Source organism: Patiria miniata, unplaced genomic scaffold (genome assembly GCF_015706575.1).
Source record: "Patiria miniata isolate m_02_andy unplaced genomic scaffold, ASM1570657v1 HiC_scaffold_29, whole genome shotgun sequence".
NCBI classification, from domain to species: domain Eukaryota; kingdom Metazoa; phylum Echinodermata; class Asteroidea; order Valvatida; family Asterinidae; genus Patiria; species Patiria miniata.
In genome coordinates this window covers 15,951,587-15,967,507 of record NW_024037068.1, presented here as the reverse complement: position 1 = coordinate 15,967,507, position 15,921 = coordinate 15,951,587, and the positions used below count along the sequence as shown (strand labels likewise).

The window sequence follows — 15,921 nt, the reverse complement described above, 5'->3', positions numbered from 1 at the left end:
GTATAGGGAGAATTGGGGTTAGGGGTAAAAAACAGTCTACGAGAATGTCTCTATGAGGGAACTATTTTCAGTGATATTGCTTACTCTAACACATATCATTTAGATGCCGTGGAAAGACACTTTAATTTGTTCCAGAACGATTTTTTTTTCAATTCTGGGCGATTTAGAGCGCAACATTCATGAATAATTCACATGAATAATTCACCAAATATGAAGTATATTGGTGTAAATTCGAAATCGGAATTACCAATGGAGCCCTACAGCGTTCTGGGCCAAAATCAAAATATATTTCCATGGAATATGAATGTTACAAGTTTTAAAGTGACTGAGAAAACATATGGCAACACAAATCGATAGTTGACAAGTTATTGCATGTCACTGGATGTCAAATACTAAACGGTTCCACAGAAGCTTGTATATCGCCGTGAGTGTAAAAAATAAAATGAAAACATTCAATTGTGAAAGTTTGTTCATTTTTGTGCTGTGTTCAAATAAGAATATAATTCGCAGTTATTTTAGTGACACATCAGATTATCGCGATGCTTTCTTTTTCTTCATTAGACACTTTCGTGGTTAATGGAGCTGAAAGTGCGTCAACTTGTCTTTGAGCTTCCGGATTTTGTCTTTGAGCGTCCTATGGGCCTTTTACAAGGGGTTGCCCTTTCTCTTACTAAATTTTTGACACAATGATTTCTAATCACAAGGCGTTCCACAAGAAAAAAAAAGAGAAATCATTTGGAGATGGGTAAAAACGAAATTTACTGACGACCTTCTGATTTCCGTACCTAGGTCTCCTTGCTCGATCACGGTTGTTTTAACCTGCGTGAGAACGAAAATGATAACGACGCAAAGAGTTACATACCTACATCCAATGGATTTAAAATTTTGTCAGGCTTGTTTTAATAAAGTCTTTATAAACGGTCATTTTAGATTTGTTTGTAACTGCGAATTAGTCCTTTAAGTTAACTCAAAAGACATTTTAGTCTCCCATTTTCTGAAGTAATCAATGTACCAAAAATAATTTTAAAAACTCTGACTTTTACACGCAGAAATTCCTATTCGAGGGGTCCGGACGCGAGCCATCAGGGGAAAACATCTAGGCTCTATACTTGCAGCACTTTTATTGGGGTTAATGGGTTCGTCATCTCTTTCTGTGTGTTTGCTGGTTAAAATTTAACTGCGCAAATATGGGGGTTTTTACCAATGGGCGAACGTAACTGAGGGTTGGTGTTGATTTGGTGCCTCCACACTCCAAGACATTGTGTTGTCCATCCCTCTTGTGCCCTATCTCCCGCCCAGTATTTGGGGAAGGAAAATTGATCTTTTCATGGTTAAAATCCAAAGAGCCTACCCCTTCCCCCTCCCCCGGCTGAAAATTTTCTGGTCCCAAACTACATCCGCGTACATGGTTGTTTAGCGCCCTCTGCGATACTTTTTTGATACGTACGCAGGTATATCATTATTTGTTTCCCTCACGTTTCGGCGAGCAGTGCGATAGCTCAGTCGATACAGGGTCGTGATTTTGCACCGCGATGTTGCGGTTCCAATCACCGTTTTGTACCCGATTTTGTTCTTTTCTTTTCTAACCTGAGGCCTCGGAGGATTTTGTTTTAAAGGGAAATAATGCCCGAATTTCATTACGTGCGGATTCATTTTTTTTTCTAATTTTATATTTTATTCTCATGTTTTTAGAAAAGTAAAGTGTAAACGCCATAGCGCACACCCATATGCGGATGTCGTTCAGGAGAAAAAAAAATCGACCCCGGCTCTTGCGTGGTACAAACGTTCAAACCAGGGGCTATAGATTGTGGTTCCGGCTCCTTTTCTTTGTCATATCGGCACGAGGTGCAAGCATAAAGTGCATGCACAGGCTGCATCCGAATCAGTTGGCTAGAGCTAGGTCTAGGTCTGCGCCCATTGAAAATACGCGGGGACGCGCTGACAATAGACGTAGCCATAGCTCTGGAAGCCCCTTTCGGACACGGCCTGACTGGTCAGGGGCGTGGCGTGACTGATTTGAATGGGTTGTAACAAAAAAATTGCCGGCAGACCCTCTGTGCTGAAAGGTGGGCAGGAAGTTTTTTTTCTGACTATTGGAGGCGCTGTTCAAGCAGACGATCGTGGACATTTATATTGGACAATAGTTGGCGCTCTTCGTGGCGGCATTTTCGGCAATAGACACACAATTTCGAAGACAATACAACGATTGTGTCGACAAAACACAATCAATGGATGGGGGTGACACCCCCTTGTCAAGCGACACCCGTGGGACAGGTTCTTGTTCTGTATTGTGATCAAATGTATTTACTGACCGAGGCTCTAAATGCCAACTGAGAGAAACTATTCCAGAAGTGTCTACCATGTACCACCTACCCCAATTAGGTCTGTATTCCGTCTCTCGAAAAAAATCGTGGTTCGCCAACAAAGTAACGCTAAAAACGACAGAGGTCCTAGAAGTTGACAAGAGTGTATGTCTTAAATAATATCACTGCAACAGTGCTCTTAATTGTCCGGAATATACATGGACCAATTTAATGATAAAAAATACTAATAAAAAAATGCTCTATAGTTTTCATATAGAGGTTTCATAGAGTAGGAAATCTGTCCAACAAGAAGTCCAACTGTGAAATTGTGATAATCTCTGCAAAAGTCCTAAGGTTCGCTAGTTATGGTCAAACGCAATTAAGAAACTTCTTGGTGTTGGCTCCTGTCTGTACATCAGCACGATAGAGAATAATTTCATCCCTAACGCACGCCAACAGAGACACCCACACGCACTACGACGTTTTTGCCTGCAATATTGTCCCTCCTTTCTTTGTACTTAGGAAAACCTCCCATATGTTTTGTACACGAATCCAAATTGGGGACCTCTCGGGAATTGGGGACGCTATTGTCCTCTATTGTTCAACGTCCCAAGTTGAATGCAGACCACCACCACCACCACCAGCATCCGTGCCCGTGGATAGCCTTCTATGGGGTGACCTATGCAATTGGTAAATGTCAAAATATAAATATCAAAATATTTTTCACGCGTATCGAACTTTCCGTGTACGTTGAGACACAAAATAGATGAGATAGAATATACATATGGGTTGGGTACAGATAATCCATCAAGCTTTATAATGAATAATGGAGTGGTAATTTGTTTCAGTCATTTTCAAAGAAATTGGAAAAAAAGGTAATTCTGCGGCACTGTTACGTGTTTCTATAACATTACAACGGCATTCATTTATAAAGCTTGCATGAATAATGGATGGTGATTGTTCCAGTCATTTTCGAGCACTTGGGGCAAATTAACAATTCGGAGGTTGTGGCCGTGCTTCTATAGTATTGCAACATTCATACGTCAACCTTAATGTATACTAGAATTGTATTTTTATTTCAGTCATTTTCCGAACAATTGGAGCAATTTAACAATTCTTAGGCTGTGGCCGTGCTTCTAAAGCATTACAACGGCATTCATACACGAACCTTACTGAATAATAGAATGGTATTTTTTTCCAGTCATTTTCTGAGCGATTGGGGCAAATTAACAATTATGAGCCTATTGAGGTTTTTTCCATAACATTACAATGGCATTCATCCATCAAGCTAAATGAAAAATGGAATTGTAATTTTTCCCAGTCATTTTCTGAGCGATTTGGGTAAATTAACAATTTTGAGGCTGTGACTGAACATGTTTATATAATGCAAATACGCATAGCGACAACATAGATTTGGTCAGTTTGCAAGCTTGTGTAAAAATTGTACATTTCGTAAAAGTGCATCAGTTTGAAACATTATTAAAACTATTATTTAAGTTAACCATTTCAAGTTAAACAAAGACGTTGACTGAAGCTTAGTTTGAACCAGCGGCCTCCGGATTGCCGTTCCGGTGCTCTACCAACTGAGCTATCCAGCTAGTTGGGTAGGAAGAAGGGGGGTATCGTGCACCCTCGGAAATCAATTTCTTATCACCGTCTCTAGCTCAGAAATAAAATGCGTAGAAAAATTCAAAAAATGTCCCACGTATTGTTTTTATGCAAATTAGTGCCGCCATTACCGAAAAATCAATTTTCACTATATCTTAGCCAATATTGTGGATAACTGAACAAATTAAGTGTCTAAACCCATGTTTTCAAGGTCAGAGATCACAATAAAACTATTCTGGAAGTGACCACGTGTGTCTGTGGCATAGAAAAATGCAAAATAATGCCGCTTATACCGGAAAATCATGTTTTTGGCATATATCGGCCAATATGGCACATAACTACACAAGTAAGGTGTATAAACCCATGTTTTGAGGGTCGGGTATCATTAGAAGACCACTCACGAAGTAACTACGTGTGTCCTGGGCAGGTAATAATGTAAATTCTATAGTGCCGATTAATCAGAAATGTGATTTTTTTGCCACAATCTTAGCCAATATTGCAGCTACATGTTGACAGATGGGTTTTTGATAAGCAGTAATGATGAAAGTTGATCTTATAGTGGAGCTGCTAAGAGAAAAATCGTGCACTCTGTGGTAAAAGCATGAAATTCGGCAGGTGGGGTCAAAATAGGCTAAAAATCATTTTAAGATCGGGACCCATCCTGGATCTTGCACATTTTGGGGGCGGAGCTTGATTTTTCAAAAAAAGGGGGTGCAAACAATACAACTCATGCAAACTGTATTTAACATCAAATTTCCTTTTTTTTTTACGCTTTGAAATAAACTTAAACATGAAATAAGACATTCTAGCATTCTAACACCTGTTAATTTTCCACCCATTTTGTGGGCGTGGTCTAAATGGTAAAAGAGGCGGTATATATTAGCAGTTTGGTTCTAATATGGAAAACATCATTCAGTTTGGTGGTAAAATTCTGCAAATTGGCATGTCAAATTGAAATGGGCGAACATAATTTTTAGAGGTGAACGCATCTTGGATCTTGCCCATTTTGGGGGCAGAGCTTGATTGTTCAAAAAGGGGAGTGCAAAAAAAAAGAAAACTCAGAAAACTGTATTTTACATTCACTTTGTAAATTCTAACATTTTAACGTTTTATTTTCACCCTTTTGCGGGCGTGGCCTAAATATGTAAAGAGGCGGTACATTAGAGCAGCTTGATTCAAACGAGGGAAAATCATCTTTTTTGCTAGTAAAAATTTTGTCAGCGTGATAACTTGAGATATACTTTACATATGAACTTCAAATTTGGTTTGTAGATTGTCCTTGGCAATCCTAAGAAGCCTTTTGCATTTGGGGCCAAAAGGTCAAGGGTCAAGGTCGCAGTGGCTAAAACAAAAGAAATTTTGTCAGCGCGATAATTGAGAAATACTTTACATGTGAACTTCAAATTTGGTTTGTGGATCGTTCTTAGTCATAGGTTTATCGTATTGGGGGTCGAAAGGTCAAGGGTCAAGGTCACAGTGGCTAAAACAATAGAAATCTTGTATTTATTCTGAGATCATAGGGTTTAGGGATTAATTCATATAAAACCTACACAAACGTGTTTGCTTAATTTTCATTCATACAGCGAGTAAATGCTTCAAAATTGGAAGTACCAGTAAAAGCAAATGCCATGTTTCATTCATACGAACATGGTATCATTTGTACTTTATGAACTTTGTTAATATTAATTTTTCGCGATTAACATATAATAAATGCTGTAGCTTTTGCGTAGAATTATTTGCTTTATAATTTCAAGGTTGCCCCAACTCAGCCTTGTGAATGACAAGTGCATATTTGAAATCTGAAGCATTTACTCCTTTATATTCATACGAAACGTACAGATGGGAGTAATGCAAATGCTAGTTTTTATTCAAACGAACTACCATATGGTATTATTTGTACTTTTTTGCGATTAACATTAATAAATGCAGTAATTTTTGCGCATAATTATGTGCTTTTATATTTTCAAGGTAGACCCAACCCAACCTTGAAATATGACAAGTAAATATTTAAAATTTGTAGCATTTACTCCTTTTAATTCATAAGAAACGAAGTAAACGCTTATAGTGTAGCAAAAGCTAAAAGGTAAAAGTAATTATTTTCAGAATTTAGCAAATGGTTTTTAGTAAAAGTGTTTGCTTAATTTTCATTCACACTGATGCGAGTAAATGCTTCGAAAGTGGTAGAAAAAGCAAATGCCATGCTTTATTCATACAAACATATGGCATCATTTGTACTTTATGAACTTTAATAAATGCAGTAGTTTTTGTGCAGAATTATTTTGCTTTATAATTTCAAGGTTGCCCTAACCCAGCCTTGTAAATGACAAGTGCATATTTGAAATCTGAAGCATTTACTCCTGTTTATTCATACAAAACGAAGAAAACGATTATTAGGCCAAAAAAGGCTCTGGTTTCTGGTATGCGCGCGCGTCGCCATAGCCATGCGTGTCGGCAATGTAAGATGATGTCTTTCAATGTAAGATGATGTCTCAAACCACCAAACTCACTGGTTCGACTGGAATCCTGCTGCTGCACAATTTTAACGTCATATTTCTCATAAAGTTATTTCTCATGTCTAAGTTTATTTCAACCATGAAGAACAAAGGAAAATGGATGTTAAATACAGTTTTTCTGAGTTTTTTATTTTTTGCACTCCCCTTTTTGAAAAATCAAGCTCCGCCCCCAAAAAATTGTGCAAGTTCCAAGATGTGTTCACCTCTTTAAATTATTTTCAGCCCATTTTAACTAGACCTGCCAATTTTCAGGATTTTACTACCAAACCGAATAATGTTTTCTGTATTAGAACCAAACTGCTAATATATACCGCCTCTTTTGTACATTTAGGCCACGCCCACAAAATGGGTGAAAATTAACTGGTGTTCGAAAGCTAGAATGTTATATTTTATGTTTAAGTTTATTTCAAACCATAGAAAAACAAGGAAAATGGATGTTTCATACAGTTTTCATGAGTTTGTATTGTTTGCACCCCCTTTTAAAAAAAGTCAAGCTCCGCCCCCAAAATGGGCAAGATCCAGGATGGGTCCCGATCTTAAAATGAATTCTAGCCCATTGGGACCCCACCTGCCGAATTTCATGCTTTTACCACAAAGTGCACGATTTGGGCCAAAAATGGACCTAAGCAGCTCCATTATTAAGCCATCATATTCAAAATAAACTGTAATATTGGCTGAAATTGAAAAAAAATATATTGGCACCTGAGACGGAGTTGACTTGGGACCGAGTTGACCCCGACTGAGTTGGTTTCGAGTCAACTCGGTCCCAAATCAAGTCAGTTCGAGTCAACTCGGTCCCAAGTCAACTCGGTATAAGGTTAACTCAGTCTCAGTTCAACTCGGTCCCATGTCAACTCGGTCCCAATTCAACTCGGTCCCATATCAACTTGCTTGAGAAAAAATGCTCTAGCAAGGTACTGGGAGCGATTATCAAACTGCGCCATGTTAGGGCACGTGCCATGTTAGGGAACATTAACAATACGCGTTAAAGTGGTTGCGTCATAAACCGCTGAGGTAAAACCTTGCCGAGGTCACGCGTTCCACACAAACCTGGCCATATATAGCGGCGCCCACAAAATAACGGCATCGTTAAGGCCAGGATTGTGTGGAACCGAACACGTGACCTCAGTTAGGCGTGACATCAGCGGTGTATGACGCAACCACTTAAACGCGCATTGCTGATGTACCCTAACATGGCACAGCCCCTAGCATGGCCCAATTTGATGTTAGCCCCTAAAGTGCCTTGTTAGAGCATTTTATCCATCAAGTTGACTTGGGACCGAGTTGACTTGGGACCGAGCTGACACCGGGACCGAGTTCGCATGGGACCCAGTTCACCTTGGACGAACGTAGTTGACTTGCGACCGAGTTCACTCGAATTGCGAACCGACTTGGTACATGGTTTGGGACAAAAGACTTGGGTTAGGCTACCAAACTCGGTCCCAAACCAACTCGGTCTCAAGTCAACTCGGTCTCAGGTGCCAAAAAAATAGATGGAGAAAATGTCTGCAATTTGATTCACAGAACGTGATCTGTCTTTTTTGTGTGTATGTATTTTCCGTGGTTAACATTTTGATTTTATTTAGTTGGTTTAATCATTTATTTCGAGGTCGTACCAGTTGTACAGCTCTTACTTGAAGCAACGTGTTTCCCCGAAAATTCCTGCCGCTGCAAGTTGCTTGCAGCCCGCTGCACTAGCGCTACACAGTGCAGTCACGCGCGCTAATACCGTGCGATATATGCCCATCGTCAGTAGCGTTCTGCATACCTACATTTTTCGATATTTTTAAGAATCATCGACCTGAAATACAGTTTAGATTAATTTAAGACAAGGTTTATCACATTTTAAGGGTCATTTTCGATAGCTTTCGTGGCGCAAATTTAAATAAATCAGACCCCGGTACACAATACTATGTGTTTTCTATAGCAATCGCGGTGCGGCGAACCCCATTCAATCCCGCAATGCACTGCGGTAAACATCGTGTGACGTATTAGTACATAGGGTTATTAAAGAAGCGGTTCCTCTAGGGGGTCAACTCAACCTTGTCCCCAGTGCTTTCTTTATTCCCAAGCACGTTTCCAATAGTAAGCCCTGGATAGGAAACTTTCTTCCTGTATCCTGATTCGATACCTGTATCCTGATTCGTGTTCTTGGTGCTGTTATTCACAACGTGCAGTACGTGTTTTCGTGATTATTCGTCCACGCCTTCTCGAAAATATTCATTTCCTTTCCAATTTGTTAATATTAAATATGAAATGTGATACTGCATGTTGTCTCGTTAAGATCGTAACAGTTTAATTAAAATAAAATCGTGTTTACGTAACTCACACCATGCTTGCGCTGCGACGAATTGATTCTGTTTTTACGCCAGACACTGCATACAAAAACAAACGCACAAATAAAGCACAGGCAGGCACCAGACAATTCCTCATGTGCATACGTGTTCAAAAATCTTGCACATGGAAATGATCCAATACCAGGGTGAGAGAGCAGGTAGTGGTGGGCACGTACTGCTCGACACCCTGGGGACAAGGAAGGGGTCAACTTTATCTTAAGCCCGATTTTTACTTCACGCGAATGCGGATGCGAAGCGAATTTGACGTCATGGCGCATTCGCTGCGAAATTTGCTCCAGTTGAAATACATGTATGTTCAACTTTTACGAATTCGCAGCGCCAATCATTACCAGCACACTTTCAAAAAATATGGTTCGGCCACCTTTCTATGCAAAGCCGCACTGGCTCAAGGTTTGTGCGTAAACCTTATCAGTCGGACGATCACACTCAATTGACTTCGGCAAAACTGCAAGTCCCATTAACCGGACCGTGATTCTAATGATACTTGCCAGACGTCACAAATTCGCGTTCGCTTTCGCTTTCGCGCCGAGTATGAACCGGGCTTTAAGTAAAACGATGATCAACATGTCCGCTTTCATTTTCTTTTCATGTTTTGGTGGGTTGATCATTGACTTTTCCAATTCTCAGCCAAAGAAGACCTTCCCTACGAATTCGCCCTTCCCAGCGCCCTGTTTAAGGAAAGTAGTACGAGCGAACGTTTTAACTTGGATTGTGCAGTTACTAAATACATCAGAAACTATAATTCCAATAATCAAGTAAGTGCATACAAAAACAACGCAATTGCTCAACAGCTAAACTGACCTACGACGTTCATAGCGACATGTAATTGTGCGAAAATGTTCTACCAGTCTGGTTCCCAGACCAAAAGATTCTGACTATTCTGATAAATCCTAGGTCTGGCAGCCGCCATATGGCTTTCTGAATAACAGCAGTTTTGGATTTTTTTTCTTATGCTGGTAACTTGATGAATAATTATAAGAAAAAAAAGTACAACTATTTTGTTAGGCGCCAAGGTAGTTTGCATATTATTTCAGTCTGTAATTATCCGTCTACCATCTGTCAGGAGCTGTATACGAAATTTTCGTTTTATGACCTACGACATTCATAGCGACATGTAATTGTGCGAAAATGTTCTACCAGTCTGGTTCCCAGACCAAACGATTCTGACTATTCTGATAAATCCTAGGTCTGGCAGCCGCCACGGCTATCTGAATAACAACAGTTTTGGATTTGTTTTCTTATGCGGGTAACTTGATGAATAATTATATTTTGTTAGGCGCCAAGGTAGTTTGCATATTATTTCAGTCGGTAATTATCTGTCTACCATCTGTCAGGAGTTGTATACGAAATTTTCGTTTTATAACCAAATTTTAGTATTTCCATAATTTATGCAAGAATCAGTAGTGCACAAAGCGTGGCTTCACGATACCTGCATTATTCAAGGAATACAAAATAGTTGGGGTTTTTTTCAAGAATTTATACGCGACTAATTTTTACAACAATTCGAAGGACACAATTTTAACCATGGGACCAGTACTGACGTATGGCTGGCACTTGGGCATGTAGGATTTTTTGTCATTCAGTTATTATTATTTTTATTATTTGTTTATAATTTTGGAACTTATAATCTTTACAAATTACGGGGGAATGGCAAAACACACTCAATGCATTAATGTTGATATCGTACCATCCTTCAAATTAAAATACACTAAAACAACATAGGAACATGTTCGACATCAATTAATTTAGTACATGCGATTTTTGAAAGATATCCACAGCAATTATGTATGGCTGCTAGATCTGAGAATACCCTTTGTTTTAGTGGATCGCTCCTGCGGCCAAGTGGTTAAAAAGCATGCGTGAGATATCCAGTCCCATTCGTACCAGTTGCACCCAATATTCACCACTTATAAACTATATACCAGACTTTGCTGCAAGACACACATTCTGAGGAAAATGCATGCCACTACTTTTGTGTTTTGTGGATTGGTGGCAGCGGTGGGATTCTATGCTGCGGACGCACAATACTGCTGTTATCCAACACCATTTATGGTAGAAATTGGTAAGTGTGGAATCTGTAAATTAGGAAAGATAATGTCAGTTTTGACTTTTGTTGAAAAATTAGCAAAAATGTCGGTGTTCAGAGTATTAACGAAATAGCCTTCTATGAACCGTTTGAAAGGCAAATTATGAACTGGTTAGGACCTACATTGGATTAGTGTTAACATTTTATTTGGGGTTGCAACGTCGAGTAAATAAGTACATTAAGTAAAGTATCAGTTTAGGGCAAATGTGACTGCAATGTGATGCTAACAGACATGTCTCTCTTCACTTTCTAGTGAGTGAGGCATAGTCCAATAACTATTGTTCCTCTTCTTATTACTTGTTTTTAATGTGGGATGGTCTGTTGAAACAAGCACTTTAGCTATCCCCTTGGGATACTGTGCTTGCTTTGCTTAATGTGAGCATGTCATAAAAAAATCCAATTGAAACTAACGTAGGTGTTCAGACTAGGGTTTATAATTATCGTGATGATTTCGCAAAGTGGCATTGCTGGTCCAAACTTTAAAACCATTTGATTTCGCTACACTTTGTTTGGACAACTTAGTTTGTATTTATTTATTTTAAATGCCAGTTTCTTGGCCTCGTGCGAACGCACCTTAAATCTTCCTTTGAATGGACGTTTTAAGGGTGAACGACAAACTGTGCAGCGTTCTGCCGTGTTTCATGAAGGCAAATTTGTTTTGCACCCGCAGGAATGCGAACCGTTTACCATACATGTATATCAATGGACCGATCCAGTAAGCACCGCCCCAAGGTGTTCTGACCAATCACATCCGTGATTTATGCCCGACGTGCGTGCACAAAAGTCCGACATGCGTGCACGCGCGTATGATGCGCGCGGCAGGAAAATGCAGTGTGGCATTGGAGAGGAGCACGTGTTAATTTGCCCACGTGCGCACTGGGCGGAGCTTACTGGAGAGGTCCATTATAACGATGTCTATTTACCCCTTTCCAAGTGTCTGGCGTCACGATCAGGGGCAACGAGACTCTAACAGAGGTTGGCGTCTTTGGTCGGGATACCGATATGTTCGCTTCAGACAGAACCTACACAAATGTCATTACAGGTGTCAAGACACGAGAACGTTTCATTCAAGAGTTTAATGCCGTATGTTACAGTCGTTCAGACCACATTTTATTAACTTTTATTTGCCAAAACATACTTTAAAGTTGAGAGGAGAATGGATTTTATTTTTAAACCTTGTGTTTTAAAGTTCATTGTTAACTTTTTTTTCTTCTGACGCTAAGCTATTGAACTCACATCTCCTCCATAAATCTGCACCCACTTTGCTCTCACCCTTTTGCAGATTCCACGCTTTTGTGGCGCATGTTAGATGATTTCATAGATAGTATTATTTACTTGAGGAAAAGTTGCTGTTGTCATGAAGTTTCCATGTTAAAGTTTCGCAATGTTTTGCAAATTTCAGAAATGAAATGTTGGTCCTTTCGGTTGTTTTTTAATCACAATTTTGTGAACGTAATACCTTGAATAAAGCAGAAATCTCAGTATTTTGACCCGTAGCATTTGTATGAATTAAAGACCCGCGAAACTACTGTGCCACTCAGAAACAACTGTTAAGCTATGTTTGTTTGTTTTTTTAATTTAATCCTAGGCATATCCGACTGCTAAAACGTGGACAATCTTCAACGACACCGAATGTTATATACATGATTCGCCGGTGGCGTTACACGCCTGCATGCCTGGTAAACTAGCCACTGTTTTCGCTTCGCATACATAAAGTTTGAGGAAGACACAAATCTGCGTATTGTTTTCTCCGTTTGTTTAGATACTATTGTGGGTTTGGGGGCTCAAATTCCATTGTTTGGTTCCTGAGAGGCCAGCCAACAATCCTGACTTACTGACTGATTGATTGATTGATTGACTGACTGTCACTTATAAATTAAACTTGCTTACGTCTTAACCCCAATAAATGAGCTAAAATCGGCTATAGTGTGTACGCATAATAAATGTGTACAAAATAATAATCATATTTGAGTGCGCTCTGAGGCCAGCTTGAATATCCTTGCATTGTCTTGTTAAGTAAGTATTCAGTCTCCTTTTATTGTACAGGGTGAGTAAACACAAAAGAAACCCTAATGCCCCCCCCCCCCTTTTAAAGGCGTTTGTCTTCGAAATTTCATAGCTGGAAAAGTATATGGGCGATTTGAATGATCCTTTCACTAAATGAAAGCTTTGTTGCTTGGGTTTTTATACGCTGGATCAAGAAAGCGCTATATACATGCAAAATTTCCCTTTTTTAAATAAGGGGCACCATTTGGGTTTCTTTTTTTTAATCAACCTGTAGACTAGAGACATAATTAACAAAATCACTGTGCTTTTTTTTGCATCAGATGCTCCGTATACCAAGTTGGAGCCATTTACCTACGGCAACGGGAAATTGACTGTCGACCGATACCAGAGGTTAACTCCATCGTCGGACTACACAGTGTCTTTCACCCAAAACTGCGAAGTGACTAATGCCTGGAAGGTGCAGACCTGGGAAGATGGTGAGTGAAAGAAAGTAATTAACAGGCATTTCTTCTCTGACTTATACCAAATTACGGTCTAAATGTTTCGGGTTAATTGAAACGGTTAAGACCCCCGTCACACTTATTCGGAATCAGCATGAATCAAGCAGAACCAGCCGGAATGAAGCATTTTCAAAATTCGTGCCACATTCGGGAGGAAATTTCAAATTGACCAAGCTTTGTAAGAATGCCGTTCAAATACTTAGAATGCGCTTCGAACCCGCCTCAATGATTCTTGCACATTCCCGGTGTATTAGCTCTCGAATCGAATGCAGCTCGAATGTAGTTGGAACACAGTAGGAATACTTAGAATGCTGTTAGAATGCAGTCAGAATATTTAGAATGCACTTCGATTGCTGCCCGAATACCGCTCGAAGTCTGGTTGGAAGGTACATGCCTCGAATGCTGTACGAATTCACCTCGAATGCAGTCAGAACGCTCCCGAAATGGCCACTGAATATGGTTGGGACGTCCAAGAATTCAAACAGAATGCAGCTCGAATATTTAGAATGTACTTTGAATGGTCCCCAATAGGATATAAAATGCTGCCGAATCTAGCATTTTCATCAGTCTCAGCCCAACTATCACAGACTGATGTTCCAGTGGCAGCTGGCCGCGTTTTTATGCGATTCGGCGTTGTTCTGAATTACGTCCGGACTCATTCGAGTGCCAATCGGGACGTTCCGACTGCATTCGAGCCGCATTCGAGCGGCAATCGAAAGATTCTGACGGCATTCGAAGGCATTCCAGCTGAATTCTCTTAATATCGAAATAGATTCCGACAGCAATCGAGATGCATTCGAGGTGCATTCCGGCTCATTCGAGGCGCATTCGGGACATTCTGGCAGGATTTGAAGTGGCTTGGCCTTTCGATTCTCCCTCGAATGCGATCAGAATGTTTCGAATGCTGTTGGAATGCCGTAAGAATATTTAGAATGCAGTCAGAGTGCAGTTAGAATACACTTCGAATGCCCTTCGATTTTTCTCCACTTCGAATGCACCTCGAAAGCTTTGAGCATGAGCAAAACATATACGTTTCGTTAAAATAGGGAAAATAGGCCTGGCTACGTGCATTTTAAAAGTTGTAACACTAGTGTTTGCAGTATATGTCAATCTTTTTAAGCGAATATTAATAAGGTTCCTATCCAGTGTGGTGTGCAGTAAAACTTTGCAGAATAGCCTCCTTGACGGGTTATTAATATATAAAAAATCACCCTTTTTGCTGGCTTCCATTGGCCGATACCGAGACCCACGCAAGTCACGCCGAGTGACGCTTATGAATATGCTAATATGTACGTCATTGTTGTCCCAAAATTGGCCAAGCATGCAAGTCAATCTGAAAAACCACGCTCGTGAGTTCGGTCCGAAAAAAAAATCCAAACTCTGAGTAATAGTGGTGTTGAGAGGTGGTGTTGGGGGTGGCGACGAGGGCCGTAATTTATCTGTTCATTATTAATACGCCTACTTTGTTCTGACAAAGTGCATTACAATAAAACAGTTCTTCATTATTTGTTTAGGTTATGTACTGGCGTACATGCGTATTTACGGCAACTTCCGTGACGTGTCGAGCTCCAGTGAATTCGATGACTTATTCAGACGACCAGACATCTGCCCCGAAGACGTAAGAACCAGTTTTATTTTCCTTCGGGCAAAGACACTCCCCTTTAAAATTCCATGAAATTTAGTTTGACACACTTTTTATTCATTTCCAGCTCCCTGAAGTGTTTGGTAGGAGCGGCGATACTGTCCAAAATGAAGAAAAGATCAAGCAACTCCTTTATGAGGCTGATCAGTTTCTGCCGTGATGCGCCTGGTCACTGCAGAACACGTTCTGAGAGATCAAACTTTTTTTGTGTTTTACGATTAATTTTTTCAAATTTTAATTTATTCGTTTATCAATCTTAATCTGCCACCTTGTCAATTGGAGTTTAATACACATACTGTTACATACCTGCAGTCTTTTGGTACCAAAACAATACGGCAAGAACCGTTTAAACCGCACTGTCATTCAATTTGCACGAGTCGGAAGCTGCTTCATGTTTGGTTAAAGGCCAATTTTGGGGTTAGCACGGAATTGTTCTGCTGGCGCGGTATGAAAAGCACAAAATTTGTGGTCGTAAGCGCAGAATTCTGTGGTTAGCAGATCAAATCCAAGGAATGGGCCCTGCTTGAACGGTGATTGGCAGTGCCACACACGCCGAGGTGAGTGGTGATTGGTCACTTGGCAAGTTGTGATGCGCTAGTCTGGTCCCCAGACCAAAAGATTCTGACTAATACAATGTATTACAATTTACGTCGCGTGACTAAAACGGGAGGAATTCCTCCTTTTTCCGAAAATTTCCGAAGTTTGCCGAAGTCGTTTGGTCGACAATCGGATAGCGCCCGAGTATTTCCGAGTATATAATATAGATTTAATTAACTGCTAATTGCTTATTAATTTTATTTGAAATGAGTTGATAATATATATTGATTGTTTTCATTAAAAAAACTTGAAATTCAACGACGATTTTGTGCATCAAATATACTCGGATCGTACGGGGGAACTTTTTG

General features: G+C 40.0%; 1 protein-coding gene across 1 annotated transcript; it reads left to right on the top strand.

Annotated features, from left to right (window-relative positions):
- The first annotated feature begins 12,461 nt into the window (after window positions 1-12,461).
- On the top strand, window positions 12,462-15,620 carry LOC119736208. Its single transcript, XM_038210241.1, has 4 exons — window positions 12,462-12,546; window positions 13,195-13,350; window positions 14,889-14,992; window positions 15,084-15,620. Exons 1-4 carry the CDS (start codon window positions 12,540-12,542, stop codon window positions 15,174-15,176), a joined length of 360 nt encoding a protein of 119 aa, XP_038066169.1. The 5' UTR covers window positions 12,462-12,539; the 3' UTR covers window positions 15,177-15,620.
- Window positions 15,621-15,921: the final 301 nt, after the last annotated feature.